This window comes from Ogataea parapolymorpha, chromosome I (genome assembly GCF_000187245.1).
Source record: "Ogataea parapolymorpha DL-1 chromosome I, whole genome shotgun sequence".
Classification (NCBI taxonomy): domain Eukaryota; kingdom Fungi; phylum Ascomycota; class Pichiomycetes; order Pichiales; family Pichiaceae; genus Ogataea; species Ogataea parapolymorpha.
Genome location: NC_027866.1, coordinates 833,363 through 850,426, shown reverse-complemented (window position 1 = coordinate 850,426; position 17,064 = coordinate 833,363). Strand labels below are relative to the sequence as shown.

The 17,064-nt window shown below is 45.9% G+C and overlaps 11 protein-coding genes across 11 annotated transcripts; 6 read left to right on the top strand and 5 right to left on the bottom strand.

The window, feature by feature from the left end:
• Positions 1-111: 111 nt before the first annotated feature.
• HPODL_02326 (uncharacterized protein) lies at positions 112-1,608 on the bottom strand (the record flags this gene model as incomplete). Its single annotated transcript, XM_014081954.1, has 1 exon — positions 112-1,608. One exon carries the CDS (start codon positions 1,606-1,608, stop codon positions 112-114), a length of 1,497 nt encoding a protein of 498 aa, XP_013937429.1.
• Positions 1,609-2,453: 845 nt separating this feature from the next.
• Positions 2,454-3,290, bottom strand: HPODL_02325 (uncharacterized protein; the record flags this gene model as incomplete). The annotated part of the gene is made up of 1 exon (XM_014081953.1): positions 2,454-3,290. One exon carries the CDS (start codon positions 3,288-3,290, stop codon positions 2,454-2,456), a length of 837 nt encoding a protein of 278 aa, XP_013937428.1.
• Positions 3,291-3,323: 33 nt separating this feature from the next.
• HPODL_02324 (uncharacterized protein) lies at positions 3,324-4,055 on the bottom strand (the record flags this gene model as incomplete). The annotated part of the gene is made up of 1 exon (XM_014081952.1): positions 3,324-4,055. The coding sequence occupies one exon, from the start codon at positions 4,053-4,055 to the stop codon at positions 3,324-3,326; it is 732 nt and encodes a 243-aa protein (XP_013937427.1).
• Positions 4,056-4,097: 42 nt separating this feature from the next.
• On the top strand, positions 4,098-5,438 carry HPODL_02323 (Nuclear pore-associated protein, forms a complex with Sac3p; the record flags this gene model as incomplete). Its single annotated transcript, XM_014081951.1, has 1 exon — positions 4,098-5,438. The coding sequence occupies one exon, from the start codon at positions 4,098-4,100 to the stop codon at positions 5,436-5,438; it is 1,341 nt and encodes a 446-aa protein (XP_013937426.1).
• Positions 5,439-5,949: 511 nt separating this feature from the next.
• Positions 5,950-6,963, top strand: HPODL_02322 (Cell wall mannoprotein PIR1; the record flags this gene model as incomplete). Its single annotated transcript, XM_014081950.1, has 1 exon — positions 5,950-6,963. The coding sequence occupies one exon, from the start codon at positions 5,950-5,952 to the stop codon at positions 6,961-6,963; it is 1,014 nt and encodes a 337-aa protein (XP_013937425.1).
• A 77-nt stretch (positions 6,964-7,040) lies between these two features.
• On the top strand, positions 7,041-8,522 carry HPODL_02321 (putative membrane protein; the record flags this gene model as incomplete). Its single annotated transcript, XM_014081949.1, has 1 exon — positions 7,041-8,522. The coding sequence occupies one exon, from the start codon at positions 7,041-7,043 to the stop codon at positions 8,520-8,522; it is 1,482 nt and encodes a 493-aa protein (XP_013937424.1).
• Positions 8,513-9,766, bottom strand: HPODL_02320 (putative proteasome regulatory particle subunit Rpt3; the record flags this gene model as incomplete). The annotated part of the gene is made up of 1 exon (XM_014081948.1): positions 8,513-9,766. The coding sequence occupies one exon, from the start codon at positions 9,764-9,766 to the stop codon at positions 8,513-8,515; it is 1,254 nt and encodes a 417-aa protein (XP_013937423.1).
• Positions 9,767-9,915: 149 nt separating this feature from the next.
• On the bottom strand, positions 9,916-10,923 carry HPODL_02319 (Conserved hypothetical membrane protein; the record flags this gene model as incomplete). The annotated part of the gene is made up of 1 exon (XM_014081947.1): positions 9,916-10,923. One exon carries the CDS (start codon positions 10,921-10,923, stop codon positions 9,916-9,918), a length of 1,008 nt encoding a protein of 335 aa, XP_013937422.1.
• Positions 10,924-11,078: 155 nt separating this feature from the next.
• Positions 11,079-11,696, top strand: HPODL_02318 (uncharacterized protein; the record flags this gene model as incomplete). Its single annotated transcript, XM_014081946.1, has 1 exon — positions 11,079-11,696. The coding sequence occupies one exon, from the start codon at positions 11,079-11,081 to the stop codon at positions 11,694-11,696; it is 618 nt and encodes a 205-aa protein (XP_013937421.1).
• Positions 11,697-11,758: 62 nt separating this feature from the next.
• On the top strand, positions 11,759-14,074 carry HPODL_02317 (uncharacterized protein; the record flags this gene model as incomplete). The annotated part of the gene is made up of 1 exon (XM_014081945.1): positions 11,759-14,074. One exon carries the CDS (start codon positions 11,759-11,761, stop codon positions 14,072-14,074), a length of 2,316 nt encoding a protein of 771 aa, XP_013937420.1.
• Positions 14,075-14,115: 41 nt separating this feature from the next.
• Positions 14,116-17,064, top strand: HPODL_02316 (uncharacterized protein; the record flags this gene model as incomplete). Its single annotated transcript, XM_014081944.1, has 1 exon — positions 14,116-17,064. The coding sequence occupies one exon, from the start codon at positions 14,116-14,118 to the stop codon at positions 17,062-17,064; it is 2,949 nt and encodes a 982-aa protein (XP_013937419.1).

The following is a 17,064-nucleotide window of genomic DNA, read 5'->3' as shown; positions in this document are numbered from 1 at the left end:
GTTAAGTCTTCAGTAAATCAGCACTTGTTCTTAATGGTTAAAAAAATTTTTGGAATTTTTTTAAGGCCTGTGTAAAGATGTGTAATTACTCGTACTTAACTTATATCGAGCTCAATCAGTAATTATAAAATCGTTCAGCATCTTTTCCAGCACCTCCAGTTGGTCGAAAAGAGGATTGAACAGCTCACCAGCCACAGGATGCAATGTTTTGTGTCTGAGAAGATCAGTCTGGGATGCTTGCGGTGTCAAGGAATCGGAAGAAACACTTGACATGTTTTTGCGTTGCGATAAGCTTGATGCTGTAGAGTCATTGGAAGCCTCTCTCTGAGATAGCTTGCTATCTTTCTTTTCCAGGAAAAGTGTTCGCTGCTCCTGGAATGACAGCGTTCTGAACTGTTTAGCTGTCGGCTGCGCGGTCTCGTCAATTGTAGTATTAGAATTATCAATCTCTGTCATCGAGGCAGTAGGTGAAATGGAAGCACCAGACTCGGTACGCTCTTCCTGATCTAACTGTTTATCATCGTTGAAATCTTCGTAGGAGCCAGAGTCAACCGATGATATACTTGTTTCGTCGTCTTCCACATCGTCATGACTTTTCTCTTGGAACGAAAACCTGCGATGTTCTTGGTAGTCATCGAGGTTTTTCACCAAGAAATTAGAGTTGCTGACTCGTTTGTTGACTGTCAAGGGGACAGACTGAGGCTGCGTGTCACTCCCAGGCTCGGACCTAGTGTCGTCGACTTCTTTCAGCTCAGAAAGAACCTCAGGAACGAAGGACACGGTTTTGCGCATCGACGACTTACTACGTTTGAGCGAGCTTTTGCGACCCAGTAGTGAGTTATCACTCTTGCTGCTATCATTCTGGTTCTCGTATAGTGTCAAGTTGGACCCAGAATAAACTTTTTGTGAGTTCAGCTCAAACTCTTTCAAATCGTCAACCGACAAGCACGTCGTATCCTCTCTTTCAATGACCTCGTTTTTCCAGCAATTCAGCCTTGCAAGACGCTCCTCGAACGTCTCCAGCACTTCCGCGGGCGCAAATCCAACTTGATTAGTGGAACTTCGTTTCACCAGCCACCAGTAACTATCGGAATCATTAAGCAAAAGCACGGAGTCGTCTTTTGACAGTTCCAGGTGCGATGGATCGGGCCCACTGAAGTCGTATAGCGCGTATAACTTGTCAGGGTCAAGTTCTCGTGGAGGAGAAGAAGGTGGCGATGGCAACATTCCCTCCATGTAATCACTATAATCATCTTCTTCTGGCAGATTCTCCTCGCCTTCCGCCACCTCTTCCGCATCATCGCTCAAGGTGCCACATTCATTCTGTAGAGCCTTCAATGTATCTGCAAACATCTGGTCTGTATTCAAGGTACCAGAAACTGCTTGTTTCAGATCTTCAACGGTACGCTTTGCTTCCCCCTGGTAGCTTGCATGTATCACGGTCGAAGATGCTTGTGACGAGCTATTAGACATCTCGTCCGGCAAAAAACTCCGTCGTGCAGGCGGCATCTGCCGTAGATCTATGGCCAGAGAGTCCTGCTGTAGCCAGAATTCCTCGTCCTGATCCAGGTCTTTTCGCGTGTATTGTTTTCGTTGATCTATGTCCATGGATTGTAGTGACGCGCTGTATGCAAAACGCGTCCAATTACCTTCTCAAACTGCGCCAGACACTAAATTCCGTCACGAATGCAGTTTCGAACTGTATTGCGACCCTGTCTATGTTTTGCCTAAGAATGGTGTTTTTCTAAACAAATAAATCTTTTACACCTCTACACCCGCAACAGACGTCAGGTACTACAAGATCCAGACCGTTGAGATAACTGCAAAATGTTGAATGTTGACATCAACGTAGCGTTTTTTTGCTTGCTCTCGCAAAGCCGGGCTGCGCCATCTTGCCACCTTGCTGCGCAACATGACTTCCGTCCGCTACCGTCATCCGAAAATAACAGGCACAGCCACAGACGCCACGTGGCGGTGCAGGATATGCACTCTGGTATATTCCACTTCAAGAATCTTCGGAAGTATAATTACCTGCAGTTGATTTGTCTTAGTTGAACATGTCTGAATATAAAGTAAGTACGACCAGACCTTGACACTAACATTACCCAGCCACCATCCGGCCCTCCGCCCGCAAGTAAAGGCGCTGCAGCAGAATATTACAATTCGGGGACCACTACATACAGCGCACAGCCTCAAGGTTACGTTGAGCAGACTACGGAGGAAAGAGGCATGTTTTCCGGAAGTCAGCCGTACTATCAGCAGCAACAACCGTATTACCAGCAGCAGCAGCAACAGCCGATGTATGGCCAGCAGCAACCATACTACCAGCAGCAACCATATTATCAGCAGCAGCCGATGTATGCTCAGCAGCAAAACCAAAGTAGTGGCGGAGGCGACTGTCTGATGGCATGCTTGGCTGCAATGTGCGTGTGCTGTACATTGGATGCATTATTCTAATCTGCCGCTTTTGCCAATATGGAAATAAAGTGTTCTAAAACTTTATTTTCGAATGAAATCATCTCCAGTTTCGAGTGTTTGTTGAGTGTAGAATCAACAGACGTATCCATGAAGTTATGATGAAACTGTTCATTTTGTATCTTTAATTTAGCCACCAATTGATCGTAAGCTTTCAATTTTTCCTCTTTACTTTCCAGCTCGGTAAGCAGCTGCTGCTCTTTAAGTTGGCTCGTTTCGTGTAGTTCATTCAGCTGTGATTGGAGAAATTGGGCTTGTTCCTCCTTCTCTCGTAAGGCTTCTTCCAGTTCTGCATTGTCCGAATTTTCCTCGAATCCTTCGAATTCAGACTGCTTGTCCGCAATTAGACTGAACTTCTCCAGCACCTTTTTATACTCCAACGGCAGGTAATTAATATTGGTCATCGCCCACGCCATTCGTTTTCCTCGAACACTACTAACCAATAGTAAGCAACAGTAATGGTAGATAGCTTCGGTCAAAGCCAAGTCTTCCACAAACTCCCACTTTGTCTCCCCCTTCACGTACCTGTCCAATAACGAAGAATCCATAGCTTGTATGTGCGCTTCTACCACCTCAGTGCCAACGAACATGTCTGCTAGAAAGTCAGCTAATACTTTGAAATATTGGGTGTTGTCATCGATTGCGCTTGTTTCGATGGGCCGCTCACCGATGATACACTCAACCGCTTCGTTGACAAATTTCGGATCTAGAAACTCGGTGATTCGCGGTCTCGACAAAACCGCCAGCGACTTGTACTCTTGCAGCCATTTGATTGTGGCCTCAATTGTCTTGTACTGGCTGTCTTGATTGGTCATTTGGGAAATCAAAAGATTTGGACGATTACCCGTTTATGTGATCTGGACCTTGGTTGACGGTTCGGCCTGGGCGCTTTTGTTTTGTCCACCAGTTTTTTTATTAGATTTGGATTTCTTAGCCTTAACTTTCTTTTGTTTCTGCTGTGCGCTTGTATTCTTCTCTTTCTCCTTCTTTAAGTTCTCCTTTTTCTCCTTCTTTTTTTTCGACGCGTCGGTCTTTTTTTCCGTCGCTTCATCTCGTCGTTCAGCAGATGGGCTGTGAGCCTGTTTGGGTGCTTTCTTCCTTTTAGGCTTTGCCAAATAGGGCTTCTGGAACTCCTCTTCAGTGATCTCACCTGCAGCCATCTTCATATAGTTCAGAAATAATGGTGATTCCTCCAGCTTAGTTCTGCTTTTTCGATGCCCTGCAATAAAGGGTGCAGGAACAGATTCGTTTAGAGCCTTCTGTATATCTGAGCTTGCAAACGGAAAAAAATCGACTGACCGACTGGAATTCCGAAGTTGGCGGACAGCAGACTTGCTGTGCTCTGTGCTTTCCATTTGGAGATACGCCCGTGAGTGAACGGGAGTTTCATTGGGGTCGCTCGGAACTCTACCTTGGATAAAATAGTAGGACTTGACTCCTTTCAAAGTGGCTATTTTATCAACAAAGCGGTCATAATCAATGTCAGCAGGAAGTTTGCGCAGAACTATCCTAGATGGATCATGTCCTATCTTAGGAACATCTTCTGATTTACGTTCCTCATTGGAGCCAAAAAAAATCATATAAAAAAATAATTCAAGATTGATCATTTATCTATCTGGTGCATGTCGCTCGCTGATTATTTACAATTGGTTCAAGATGCCATTCAAACAGATACGCTACACATTGCACTCTCAGTGAACCCTACTACGCAACATCTTGCTCCATTGCAGAAGAATTTACAAAACTACTCGAACAGCCACATCATGAGTGAGATAGAGAAGGCTTCATTCTTCGGCGGAGACTGGCCGTCATTCGAAACACTCGTTCAAAGCTACCTCATCTTTGTCCGCGACTTTGATCCATGGTCGCTGCAAAAATCGATAGACCTTCTCATTAAATTTTACGAGAGCTTGAGCGTTGCACTCAATAACACCCAGAACGCCAAACTGTTGAGACTGGTGCAAGAATCGACCACTAGCATTGTCCGCCTCGCCAAATTGGTGGACGAGAAGCTAATGAGTATCAATGGACGGACCAACGACTATCCTCGCTTATCATACATGACGACGTTGCTGCTGAAAAGTCTGAACAACATAAGAAACGATCCAGAGCTGAATATTCCCTCCAAGAGGTACAAAATCTCGATTTTAATGTTTCTCAGCATTACACTTTGCCAGACCTACATGTACATAGACTCTGTGATGCTGTGCAACAACGTTTTCTCCAACATCAACATTCTGGCACTCGATAAGAGCCTCATCTCGCGCAAGCAACTAATACAATATAGATTTGTGCTGGGCAAATTCCACCTGCTCCAGAGCAACTACTATGTCGCATACCACCATTTTTATTGGTGCTTCAAAAATTGTCACCAACAGGCCCCGTTGAAGAATATACTGCTGATTCTCAAGTATTTGCTGCCGTCGGGACTGCTAGTGGGAAAATGTCCCAACTTGCAGTATTTGGAGGCTCAGCTGGGAAACCATGAACTTTTACAATTGTATCGTCCATTGATCCAGTGCTACAAAAATGGAGATTTATTTGGATTTTCGAAAATGGTAGCAGAAAAGCAAGAATATTTCATTAAACTCGGAATATTAGTAGGATTCCTGCAACGGGTAAGGATTTTGGTGCTCAGAAATCTCGTGCTAAGAACGTACAAGCTACAGGGGGGGCTGAGTTTCGAGTCTGTACGGAAGGCACTAGAAGTGTCACTGAGCCCAGAAGCAATGAAGAACGAGTTTGCTGCAAGAGATGAATGGTTTTACACAGTTCTCAATAAGGGTCTAGATGAGACGTTCGTCGAAACATTGTTGATGTCGCTGATAGATGCAAATTTGCTTAAAGCGAAACTCACTCCTTCAAGAACAATAATCATGAGTAAAACAGGGTTGTTCCCAGCCGCGTACTCGATGTACGAGAAAGGCATAAAGAGAAACGACAGGGAAAAGTGGCTCGACTGAAATCATGTGTTATATTTCCTAGTTTGTTATAGTTATAGGCGTTCCAGCGTGTAGATTCCACTATTACTGATGATGCACGCGTCAAAGCGTTAGCACGCGTCAATCGAAGGAATAGGTACGGTGGTGTTTATTGTTGTTCGCACCTTCACACCGCATTCTCCTTTCAAAATAATATGAAAAAATTAAACGCGTCCTCGGGGATGCATTCAATAATACAACAACAAACGCGAAAAATGGTAGAAAAAATGGAGGCCGTAGTGGCACACAGAGCTTCAACAGACGGAAAAGCCAGCATAAGTAGGTCATTGACTGTGATTGCAGGCTCCTGCTGTCTCTATCTACGCGTTTTTAAGTCCATTTCATAAAATGGTTCCGAAACAATTTTAAAGGAGTTTCAGCCAAGCATGCACACTCCTTTGCAAAGCCATTACTAAATTTAGCGAAATTGACAGCCGAGGTATATATAAACGCGAGATTTACTCGGGCTTTTCTCAGTCAACTCGCTAGCACTATGAAGTTCACATCCTCGCTCGCTGCCATCAGTTTGGCCTCCAACGCATTCGCTGCCTATGTTGGCTCTACCTACTGGACTACCATGACCCCATCCTACACCCTGGATGGTGCTCTGACTAGCTACTCGGCTACTTTCGGTATTGCTGTTGAACCACTAGAGACCAGTTCCTCGGTTTCCGCCTCTCTCAACGTTGAGAAAAGACAGGTTGTTTCTCAAATTGGTGATGGTCAAATTCAGGCTACCACGAACACCGAGAAAGAAACCTCCAAATCCTCTACTTCTACTGCCGCAGCTGTTGTGTCGCAAATCACGGACGGTCAAATCCAAGCCACCACTGCCACCACCACCTCTTCTTCATCGAGCTCCAAGAAGACTGCCGCAGCTGTTGTCACTCAAATTGGCGACGGTCAAATCCAAGCTACCACCTCCACTTCTTCCAAGAGCACTGCTGCTGACGTTGTTACCCAAATCGGCGATGGTCAGATCCAAGCCACCAGCAAGTCGTCATCCACTTCCACTGCTGCTGACGTTGTGTCTCAGATCACTGACGGCCAGATCCAAGCTACCACCAGCACCAAGGCCTCTTCTGCCACCACCAGCGGTGTGATCTCCCAGATCTCCGACGGTCAAATCCAGGCATCTTCCACCGCTTCTTCGAAGACCTCCACCGCTTCCTCATCCACTGCAACTGGAGACTACGTCACCTCTGTGTCCTGTAAGAAGGAGGGTGCTCTGGCCATGACTTTGAAGGACGGTATCCTGTATGACTCGGAGGGAAGAATTGGCTCTATCGTTGCTAACAGACAATTCCAATTCGACGGTCCTCCACCACAAGCTGGTGCCATCTATGCTGACGGATGGTCCATTTCCCCAGACGGATACCTGGCCATTGGTAACGACACCATATTCTACCAGTGTCTGTCGGGCACCTTCTACAACTTGTACGACCAGTCGATTGGAGGCCAATGTAATAAGGTCCACTTGAAGGCTGTCGAGTTGGTCGACTGTTAGGTAACTTACTGTAATAGGTCAAACAAAGAGATACAAGGTTATATAAATGTTTTAGTCATAAAAAATTATTCGCACCTATGATTTGGCACTGGAACTGGGAGACAGTTTGGTGGTCGTTTCACATTCTTTCTTTGTTTCTCCGGCTAGAGTCCGTTTCCTGGCTCTCTTACATCCATCCGGACGAGTTTTTCCAGACCTTTCAGCCGTTGTTCAATGACAATGTCCCGTGGGAGTTCCAACACGCATGTCGCTCGATCGTGCCAATTAAATGGATCCAACTAGTCGTTCAGAACCTTGGAGAGTCGCCAATCGGATCCTACAAGCTAGTAAAACTGATTTACTCGCTCATGACATTGATTGCCGTCCAAGTCACGCTACGCAAATTGCATCTTCGCAGAAAAGACTTTTCTACGGCCTTGTTGCTGGCCGACACGAGCTACGTTACTCTAGTGTATCAGTCACACACATTCTCCAACAGTATCGAAACCTGCGTTCTTTTGTTTACCGTTTGGATCATTAATGACATGAGAAAGGCATTGGAGACCAAAAAGAAGAGGATCTCTTCGTACCAGCTTCTCTTTCTAGGATTTTTGGTCTCTTTTGGAATATTCAACAGAGTCACGTTTGTCGCCTGGCTGATTCTTCCGTCTATATTCGTCCTTAAGTATGGCCTTCAAAACAAGCTTCAATCACTGTTGGCCATCCAAAGCTTCGTCTTTTTCAGTCTCGTATTCATCGCCGCAGACTCTTATTACTTTACAGGCTCCATTAATACCTCCACAATAACGCCGCTGAATAATCTACTATACAACAGCAAGATCTCTAATCTGGCACAACACGGTTTGCATCCATACTACCAACACATACTGGTGAACTATCCAACCATGTTTGGCCCGCTGATATTCCTAGCGTTTCCATTCACGACAAAAAACATCAAGTCTACGTCGTTCTTGACAGTGGCATCGGGGATGATAGTATTGAGCCTTGTTCCGCACCAAGAGCTTCGTTTTCTCATTCCTATGGTGCCATTATGGGCCAGCTGCGTCGACATATCGCGGTCCACAATCAAGAAAGTGTTGTTGATGCTTTGGATTCCATTTAACCTAGTTATGCTGGTTTTCATGGGAAAATTGCATCAGGGAGGCGTCGTTCCAGCTATGCAAGAGCTGCAACATCACTCAGGGAACTCTGTGTTCTGGAGAACATACAAGCCGCCAACATGGTTTCTACAAAATGATTCGTTATCATATATTAACAAAGATGAGCCGGAATTTGAAAATAGAGCAAGAAATGCGACATCTCCATTTGTGATAGACTGCATGGGTTTTGAATACGAGTCCCTCGAGCCATTGCTAGCGGACATTACAGAATCTAACGGACATGTACTTCTCATAGCCCCACAGAACGCCATGCTTAATTTCAAGAACACTAGTCTCCATTATCGTCAGATTTGGAGCTATAAGTGGCATTATAGTATGGATCATTCTGAATTTGATAAATACGGATGGGAAGCCTTCAAACCAGGCATCGGAATCTTCAATTTCACTGCTTATTTATAGAACTCAAACTTATCGACTTCATTTCCTGTCTTCACTTGTGCCGTGTACGCTTCTTCCAAATCGCTCTGTAAGATAACATACCTGTTCTTTCTCACTGCACGGAGACCAGCTTCTTGCATAATGGCAGCGATGATAGCTCCACTCAGTGGCTCATTTCTCATAATTAACGAATCCAGATCCACCTCTGGGGAAAGCGACATCTTGGCTGCAATTGTACTGAAAATCAATCTCCTCTCTCTTCTGTCTCTTAGCGAGGGGAACTCAATCTTTCTGTCCAATCTTCCAGGTCTCAAAAGAGCCGGGTCCAGCGTATCTGGTCTATTAGTGGCCATGATGACCTTAACATTGGTGGATTGGTCAAATCCATCCATCTGCGTGAGAAGCTCTATCAAGATTCTTTGCACCTCTCTGTCGGCACCGGTCTGGGCATCGAATCTCTTTGTGGCAATTGCGTCAATTTCGTCGATGAAAATAATAGATGGCGAGTTTTCCCTGGCCAGTCTGAAAACGTCTCTCACCATTCTAGGGCCTTCTCCAAGATACTTTTGCACAAACTCCGAGCCGTTGACTCTAATGAATGAAGCGGTAGAGCTGTTGGCAACGGCCTTGACCAGCATTGTCTTACCTGTACCTGGGGGACCATACAGAAGGACACCTCGAGGAGGATCTATACCAATCTGCTTGTACAGATCTGCTTGCGTGAGAGGCAACTCCACAGCCTCTCTGATTTCTTGTTTTTGCATGTCTAATCCTCCCACGTCGTTGTATGTGACATCTGGTTTTTCGTTTTCTCCCACTATCGATATCGAGGAGTCTGCCTCTGGTGGTAAAATGTCCACAAGGGCATTAGAATGACGGTGGAGCGCAACAGAGGCTGAAGGCTTCAAAAGCTCTCTGTCCAACGTCGACAAAATTCTAACCACGTAATTGGAGCCCGTAGTCGACGAAACAATACCTGTGTGCTGATCAATAGGTTCCAAGAACTGTCCAATGACAAGAGGAACACTCTGAATTTTCTTCACTTCTTCCTGTGCTCTGATCAGTTCTCGCTTTAGGTGGCGCTGTTCGTCTTTAATGTAGTCTTCTTGCAACATCAGAAGTTGCAATTCCTTCTCCAGCTTCTTCAGTTTTAAATAAACGTCTGTGCTATTCTTATTGGCATTACCATTGGCATTCGAGTTTATACTTTCGACAGGCTGACCAATACCAGGCGTGTGTGTTGGGTAGATACCAATTTCTTCCATGCTAGTATGTTTATTGTTATAAGGAGATTCAAGTTTTTGTTACGCTCTAACCGGTGGCAAACTGATTTATCCAAAACTTTTTGTTCGTTTTAGCTCTTGCTCGGTGTAAGGAGTATTTTATTGTCGACGCGTCGATAGACGCCATATGTCTATAAGAGAAGTCTAGACAGAACCATGCCTAGGATGAGGAAGATAGAGCTGATTGCGCCACAGAATGCAGTCAATTCCACCGACGACACATCAAGCTTGTAGAATTTGTCGCTGAAAAAGATAAGTCTCAGCTTGGTGGCCCACTGTCTTATGCTACTCCAAGAGAAATCGGCAGGTAGTATGCCTTCAACATGCTCGAACTTGTCGAGTCTGCGCTCGATGTTCTGCAATCCAGATTTCAGTTTGTCCCAGTTCTCTAGTCCCTGGGTCTCAAAAAGCTCTTTAACTTTCGATTCGAAAGAGCTCAGAAGTCTATATCTTTTCCAAGGCTCGAATAACAGCTGCACTAAAAGCATCAGCAACAAGTTTACACACACGATGAAGATGGTACCCCACGTAGAAAACTGTCGAATCTTGTCGGACCACACCTGCTCTTCGTGATACCTCTCCATAATGCTCTGAATCAATTCATTGTGCAAATCGTTCTCCTTGGCCTCCAATTCTGCCACTTTGTTAAAGTTCGCTTCCACGCGGCGCTCCAATTCATGGCCGTTTCTGTAGAGATTCGTAAATTTCTCGAGATCCTGAGAACTCCAGCTGTGTTTCCGTTCAAGAAGCTCGTTGATATGTTTCTGTGCTGATGTCTGTTCTTCAAGAGCACGTGCATAATTCTGCTTGCTTTCGCTGATCAAGGCTCTTAAATCTCTCATCTTCTGTTCGTTTTCCACTATCTTCTCCTTCAGTTTGTTGATCTTTGTGTATCCTGTCAAGTCGTTCATGAGTTTGGAGGCTATCGTAGCACTCTTTCTAAGCTCTGCGGCAGTTCGGTCGAGCTTGTCGCTAAAAGAGCTGTGGTATTCTTTTGCTAATTTGGCTCGCTCGGAGTGGAAACGTGCAAACTCAGCCTTAAGCTCTTTGAAGTTCTCGCTTCCAATGACAGCATTGATGTAATCCTTGAGGGCAGACCCATTGTTTTCAGGGCTTTTGGATTCTATGTCATTGATCAGTTTGGCTGTCTGTTTGTTTATTCGTTCTGCCTGTTGTCCATCTGAGGGAAACTTATCTGGCTTGCTGGAAAGCCGACGAAGGAAAGCGAGCGGGTTTTGCGAGGGATGAATTCTTCGCAAGATCAGCATGGGACTAATTATTTTTTATTTCCATTATGAACTTCTCCACGAAAAAGCCCGCGTCCAAGGTGGGGTTCTCGCTTAAGAAGAAGTCCGCATCGTTGAAACGGAGCGAGCTATTTGAGGACGAGGAGAAGAAGGACACAAAGGTAGAGATCCGCAACGTTGACGATATACAGCATAAGAAAGATGAGCCCCTAGTAATCAAGCCCGTTATAAAACAAGATGGCTGGGAAGCACGACGGAGAGAGCGAACAGAGCAGGACAACAAAGAGCTACATTATGGCCTGAACAAAATGGAAACCGAAAGACCGCAAACAATCGGCTCGCGACTGCTGGCGCCCAAATCGATCGAGAGCCAGGACGGCGAGGTCCCTACTTTGAAAAGTTACGAGAAAATGCCTGTGGAAAAGTTTGGCGAAGCAATGCTGCGGGGAATGGGCTGGAAGGGTTCCGGAACTCGATCGAAAACGCCTGTTTCAAAGCCCAGACCGCCATACTTAGGCCTAGGGGCCAAGCCATCGCCAGCTCAGCAAAACCGCGCTTATAGACATGAGACTAGTTATGTTCCTGTTGTCAAAAAGGATGACATCGCCATGCCACGAGAAAGGTCTCCAGCAAGAGGTCAGGAATATAGGGAACGAGGGGATTAATAATGTATAGTATGAAATAATAGCTTGTAATCTTATCTGGGTCGATCGACCTAAAAATAATTATGGGGGAATTGGATTTAGGAGATATAATTGAGGTAGAAAGACGAAGAGATCACGAAATATTGGACTCCATGTATGCTACGCCACAGCAGTCGGCAGCACATGGAATAAGTGATGATGAGGGCTCCGTTCGGGAGGACCTTCGGGAAGTCCGTTTACAGGACTTTGACCACCAACGACGGTTCGAACGATTCCTGGCCCTGTGTGGCGTTAGAAGCAAGGTTATTAACCGAACCAGTGGCTCCAGCACCAGAGGATCAGTGGCGGGAAACAGCGAGCGCTATAATTTGTTTCCTGACTCTAGCGATATGAGTGATGGGTACGATGACGACCGCTTTGACACAGACTTGGAAGACAATGCTTTACAGCCGTTAGTGGTTACGGAGTCAAGTTTACAGGACCAGGACTTGTTTTACACGGAGAATCAGCTCTCCTTCCCTCCTCAGGATGGAGATTACGAAGCCGACACACTGTTAGACCGCAGAATACGCAGCTCCGGTGAGAGCAACACTATTTATATCAGCGAGAACTACTACGAGCATGCCATGATCGGGGGCTATGAGTATGTCAGCCAGGACGCATGCAAACATCCGTGTCCCATAAATTCCAACGACACGTTCAAAAACTTTGAAAACCATCACAGTGACGGGGAGATAGAGCTCATTCAAGACTTTGCCAAAATAGACTCGCTGGAATTTCCTTTGAGATCGCAACCGGCCCAGAAGTTTAAAGACTCGCTAGACATTGAGTTTCACGGATTTACAAAGCTTGATTTTGGCAGACCGGATAAGTACAAGAACAACATTGTATGCTGTTCCGCCAGACATGATCTTTTATTCGTTGCTGTCGGAGCGTGCGTTTATGGGTTTACTCACAAAAAGGACAAATTCCAGCCAGATAAACTACCTCGGCTGCTATTTTATACACATCCTTCTGTCACAACAGAGGCTCATCGCCAGAGCGCAACCAGACCGCATTTTCCTCATACAATTAATTACATGGTGATCGGGCAGCTCAAAGAGCAAGAAACTCTCGGCCTCTGCTGTGACGACGGCAGAGTGCTTTTATACAATGTGGAGAGATTAGTCAAGAGCTGTCAGGACAAAGGGATACCCAATATGGGAGAGACCCCTGATTATCAATTCAGTGCATCGTCCTCGGTCTGGGGCCTGGACATGTACCAGAATATGGTCGTGGTTTCTGACAACAGCCAAAGCATTCAGTTACACTATATCGATGAATGCGGAAATGATTTTCATGTCCAAACACACCAGATATTGCACAACGTTCCTTCTGTCAGTTTCATAAAAGGAGAGGACGAAGTTTATGTTAGCGGAGCTTCCATCAGCGGAGAATTGGTTATCTTTAAATTCCCGATGGTGGTGTACGAGGGACCGTATAATAAAGAAAATGGAGATAGGCTTGCCAGGGTTCGGTTCCGCCGTCCGTACATTATCAGTCGAGCATTACTAGGAGACAATGTCTGGATTACCAAGTACGTGGATTCTAGTTGTTTCAAGAAGGTCGACTCCCTGGAACTGATGACAGGCGATCCATGGATTGACCAGCAGAAAATGGTTTTGAACAAGATGCTTAACGAGAGCAAAGTGCTCGACTGCGAGTCTGACGAGTGCTATTCCAGCCACATCGGTATCTCTGCCAGCTTCCACAACTTTTTTATTCCAACTGTGACTCTCGACCACCTGAGTCTCATTTCGCAACAGAAGCCTTTTACGTCGTTGTCAGATAATTACCGACGCATTAAAAAGGTGTATGATGATTATTACATATCGAAACAGCGCTCAAAGCAGAAATCACACATATCGATGAATTCCAAAAAATATTGGGAGCCGCAGATCAGAACTCCTCAATTTACCGACAAGTTTCTGGTTGTGTCCACAGCGTTGCGCATGGGGCTTTTCCGCGTGAATAAGCTTATCTGCAACGCGACAGTGCCCAAGGTATTTCAGTTCAAACCATTCAACGAGGATTGGCTCCATTCCAACCGGCTGTCTCTAGGATTTTTGATCCCTGAGCTCAATTGCTACGTGGTGGGATCTCAGTCAGGTTTAGTGTCAGTATTCCGTTTGACTACGTTCCGGGGCATCTATGGAATGCGCCAGGAGTATGTGGTTCCGAACTACGAGCGGCTGTGCCTGAGTGGCGATTTTGGCGTGCGGACGCTCATTGGCATTGATTGCAGAAGAATAGCGCAAGGAAGGTACGTCTTATATCTCGTCTACATCGATGGGATATGTCTCAGCTACCAATTGAGCGACAGGTCTATTGGTTTCTACGAAGATATGTGGATTAAGTAACACTATTTTTTCTTTAATTTTTGTAAACCAACATTTTCATCATGAATAAAGAGGAGCTCCTACAACACCTCCTGAATACCCTGTCTCCCGACAATGCCTTACGGAGCTCATCTGAACGGAGCCTGGTGGAAGCTTTGTCTGAGACAGGCGTTCTTGCAGACTGTCTGGAGATCGCTACCGAACAATCGTTGCCGTCTCATATCCGGCTTGTCGCCATCACCTTCGTTAAGAACCGGATCCGCAACTCGTGGTTCATCTCGGAGCGTTCTCCGGAGCAACTGTTAGCACACCGTATCAAGCCCGAGGAGAAAGAGCGCATCAAATACCACCTGATCCCGGCAATTCTCAGTTGCACAGGTAACCAGGCTGTTCTCAAACAGCTTACCTCCTCTATGGAGCACATTCTTCGTTTGGAGTCTACATGGGATACGGAGCTTCTGGAATCGGCACAAAAGATGCTCAGCGAGCACTCAGACAATTTCGACTATGTATATGCCAGCTTACTTCTGATCTATCAGGTCTCGAAATACCACCGTTTTGATGCCCTAGAAAACAGGACTTTTATGAACACTCTTGTGGCTAAGTTTTTCCCTGCACTCGAGACACTCCTAGAATCATACATTGCCCAGATACCGTCCAACACCCAGGTGGCTCAGCTGATTTATTTGGTCCTGAAAATATACAAGTACAGCACTTACACTGAGATGCCAAATTACTTCACAAATGACCTGAATCTGCTTAGCAAATGGTGCGGCTACATGTTTCAGATCATCGATTTGGACAACTCGGGTCTTCGGGAGCTCAACGCTGTTGAGCTGTCGAGCCACCCTGTGCCCAAGTGCCAAAAATGGTCATTTGCAAACCTCCATAGACTGAGAACGCGACACTGCACTAATGAAAATAATCAAGCACTGCAGCAGAACCTGATTACGCATTTTCTCCCCACAATTCTCCAGCACTACTGGTCCGTCATTGGCAGATGGACACAGTCAAAGAATGAGCATTGGCTTAGCGAGGTGTGTCTCTACCACCTGGTGGCATTCATCAGCGAATGCTTGCAGTATGACGGCATTTGGGGATCCATTAAAGAACAGCTCGATCCGCTGATCCGTCACGTGATCGTCCCTATGCTGAGCGCGTCTGAGGAGACCGTAGAGCTGTTTGAGGACGATCCTCAGGAGTATCTTCGGAGGTTCTATGACATAAACCACGATTCCAAGACTGCAGACGTTGCTGCCAACGAGTTTGTGTATGCGCTGACTTACAGGCGGTTTGAGGAGTCTGTTGTTGTGGTAATGAACATTTTGAATGAGATTTTCCAGAGCAGGCAGCAAAACCTGGCTGACGAGCAGATTGCGCACAAAACTGAAGCCGGTTTGAGACTTCTCAGCAATGTATGGATGAAGCTCAATAAACCAAGCAGCCCAATGAGAGATCAGCTGGACGAGATCACAAAGTCGTTCATTCTGCCTCAGCTTTCGGACAGCAAGTACAAGTGGCTGCAGACCAGGGCCTGCGAGACAATCGCCCTCACAACACATAACTACAAGGATATTCAGCTGCTTTCGAGCGTATTCCAGAATGTGATGAACTGTTTCGCGAAAACCAGCCCGCTTCCCTTGCGAATCGAGGCTGCTGATGCTCTGCGGTATCTAGTCTCTTACGAGCCAATTGCCAATGAGGTGTCTCCTAGAATATCTCTTGTGATGTCTGAGCTGCTTGAGATGAGCAACAATTTTGAGTTTGAGCTTATCAACGAGATCATGGATGATGTAGTGTCGAAGTTTGCCAAGGACCTCGAACCGTTTGCCACGCAGCTGGCTTCCAACCTGAACACGCAGTTTTTGAGAATTGCAGAGGAGCTGTTGAGGTTGCAAAACGTGGATAGTGACAAACAAAGCTCAGAGGAGACGGATAAAGAGTATCAGGCTGCGTCGATCCTGAATACGCTCACCACCATGATCACCACCATGACGTCTCAAAAGGAGATAACTTTTGGACTAATGAAGACGATCGAGCCAGCTATCAGATTTGTGCTGGAGAACGGGCTTGCAATCTTCTTGACGGAGATTATGGATCTTCTGGAGTCCATAAACTACACGTTGAAGGTGATGATCCCTGAATCGTGGAACATTTTCCAATGTGTGATGGACTCATTTGAAAATTACGGATTCGAATACTACGACAACTACGAGCCTTATTTTGAGACCGTATGCATTCACGGGTTCAGAAATTCGGACATCGCCAATGACATGCATTTGCAGCAGTTTCTTACTGCCATCCTGAGGTTGCTCGAGACCGATGACTACGAGTCGGATATTGGCCTTGTGGAATTTGTTTACAACCTGCTTTCTTCTGTCATTTTGTCGGTTGGCCCAAACATCGAGCCGGTTCTGCCGCAAATTTTACAACCAGTGTTGCAGACGGCTGCGAAAATGCAGGCTGATCCAAACGATGACGACATCTTTCAGGACACCCTTAAGCCGTTCCTGAAAATATTTATTTCTTGCTGCTTCGTTCGTCCCGTGCAAACGTCGCAGCTGATCGGTGAGCAGTTCATGAAATTCATTGAGCTGTGGTTCAATAACGAAAATAGGCTCTCTACGGTTTTCGATCTCAAGTTGCAGATTCTGGCCTTGATTTCGCTCTTGACGGCAGACACGGGCATTTTATCGAACTACAGTGATGTGATTTTGCACCGCTTGATTGCGTGCTTTGAGAAACTGCCCGCTGCCATCGAGAAGCGCGTCATGCTTATGAAACGTGACATGGCAATCACACAACTAGTCGAGACTGGTGAATATGACGGAGAAATATTTGGCGAGCACGACGACGATGAAGAATTGGACCAGCTCACAAAGGACTCGCCTCTGGACCCAATCAATGTGGTGGAGGAATTTAAGTCGTTTGTCTCTAGAGAACAGCAGAGACTGAAAGACTTGCTGCCTCCTGAAAAGCAGCAGTTTGTCCAAGACCTGATCAGTAAGTAA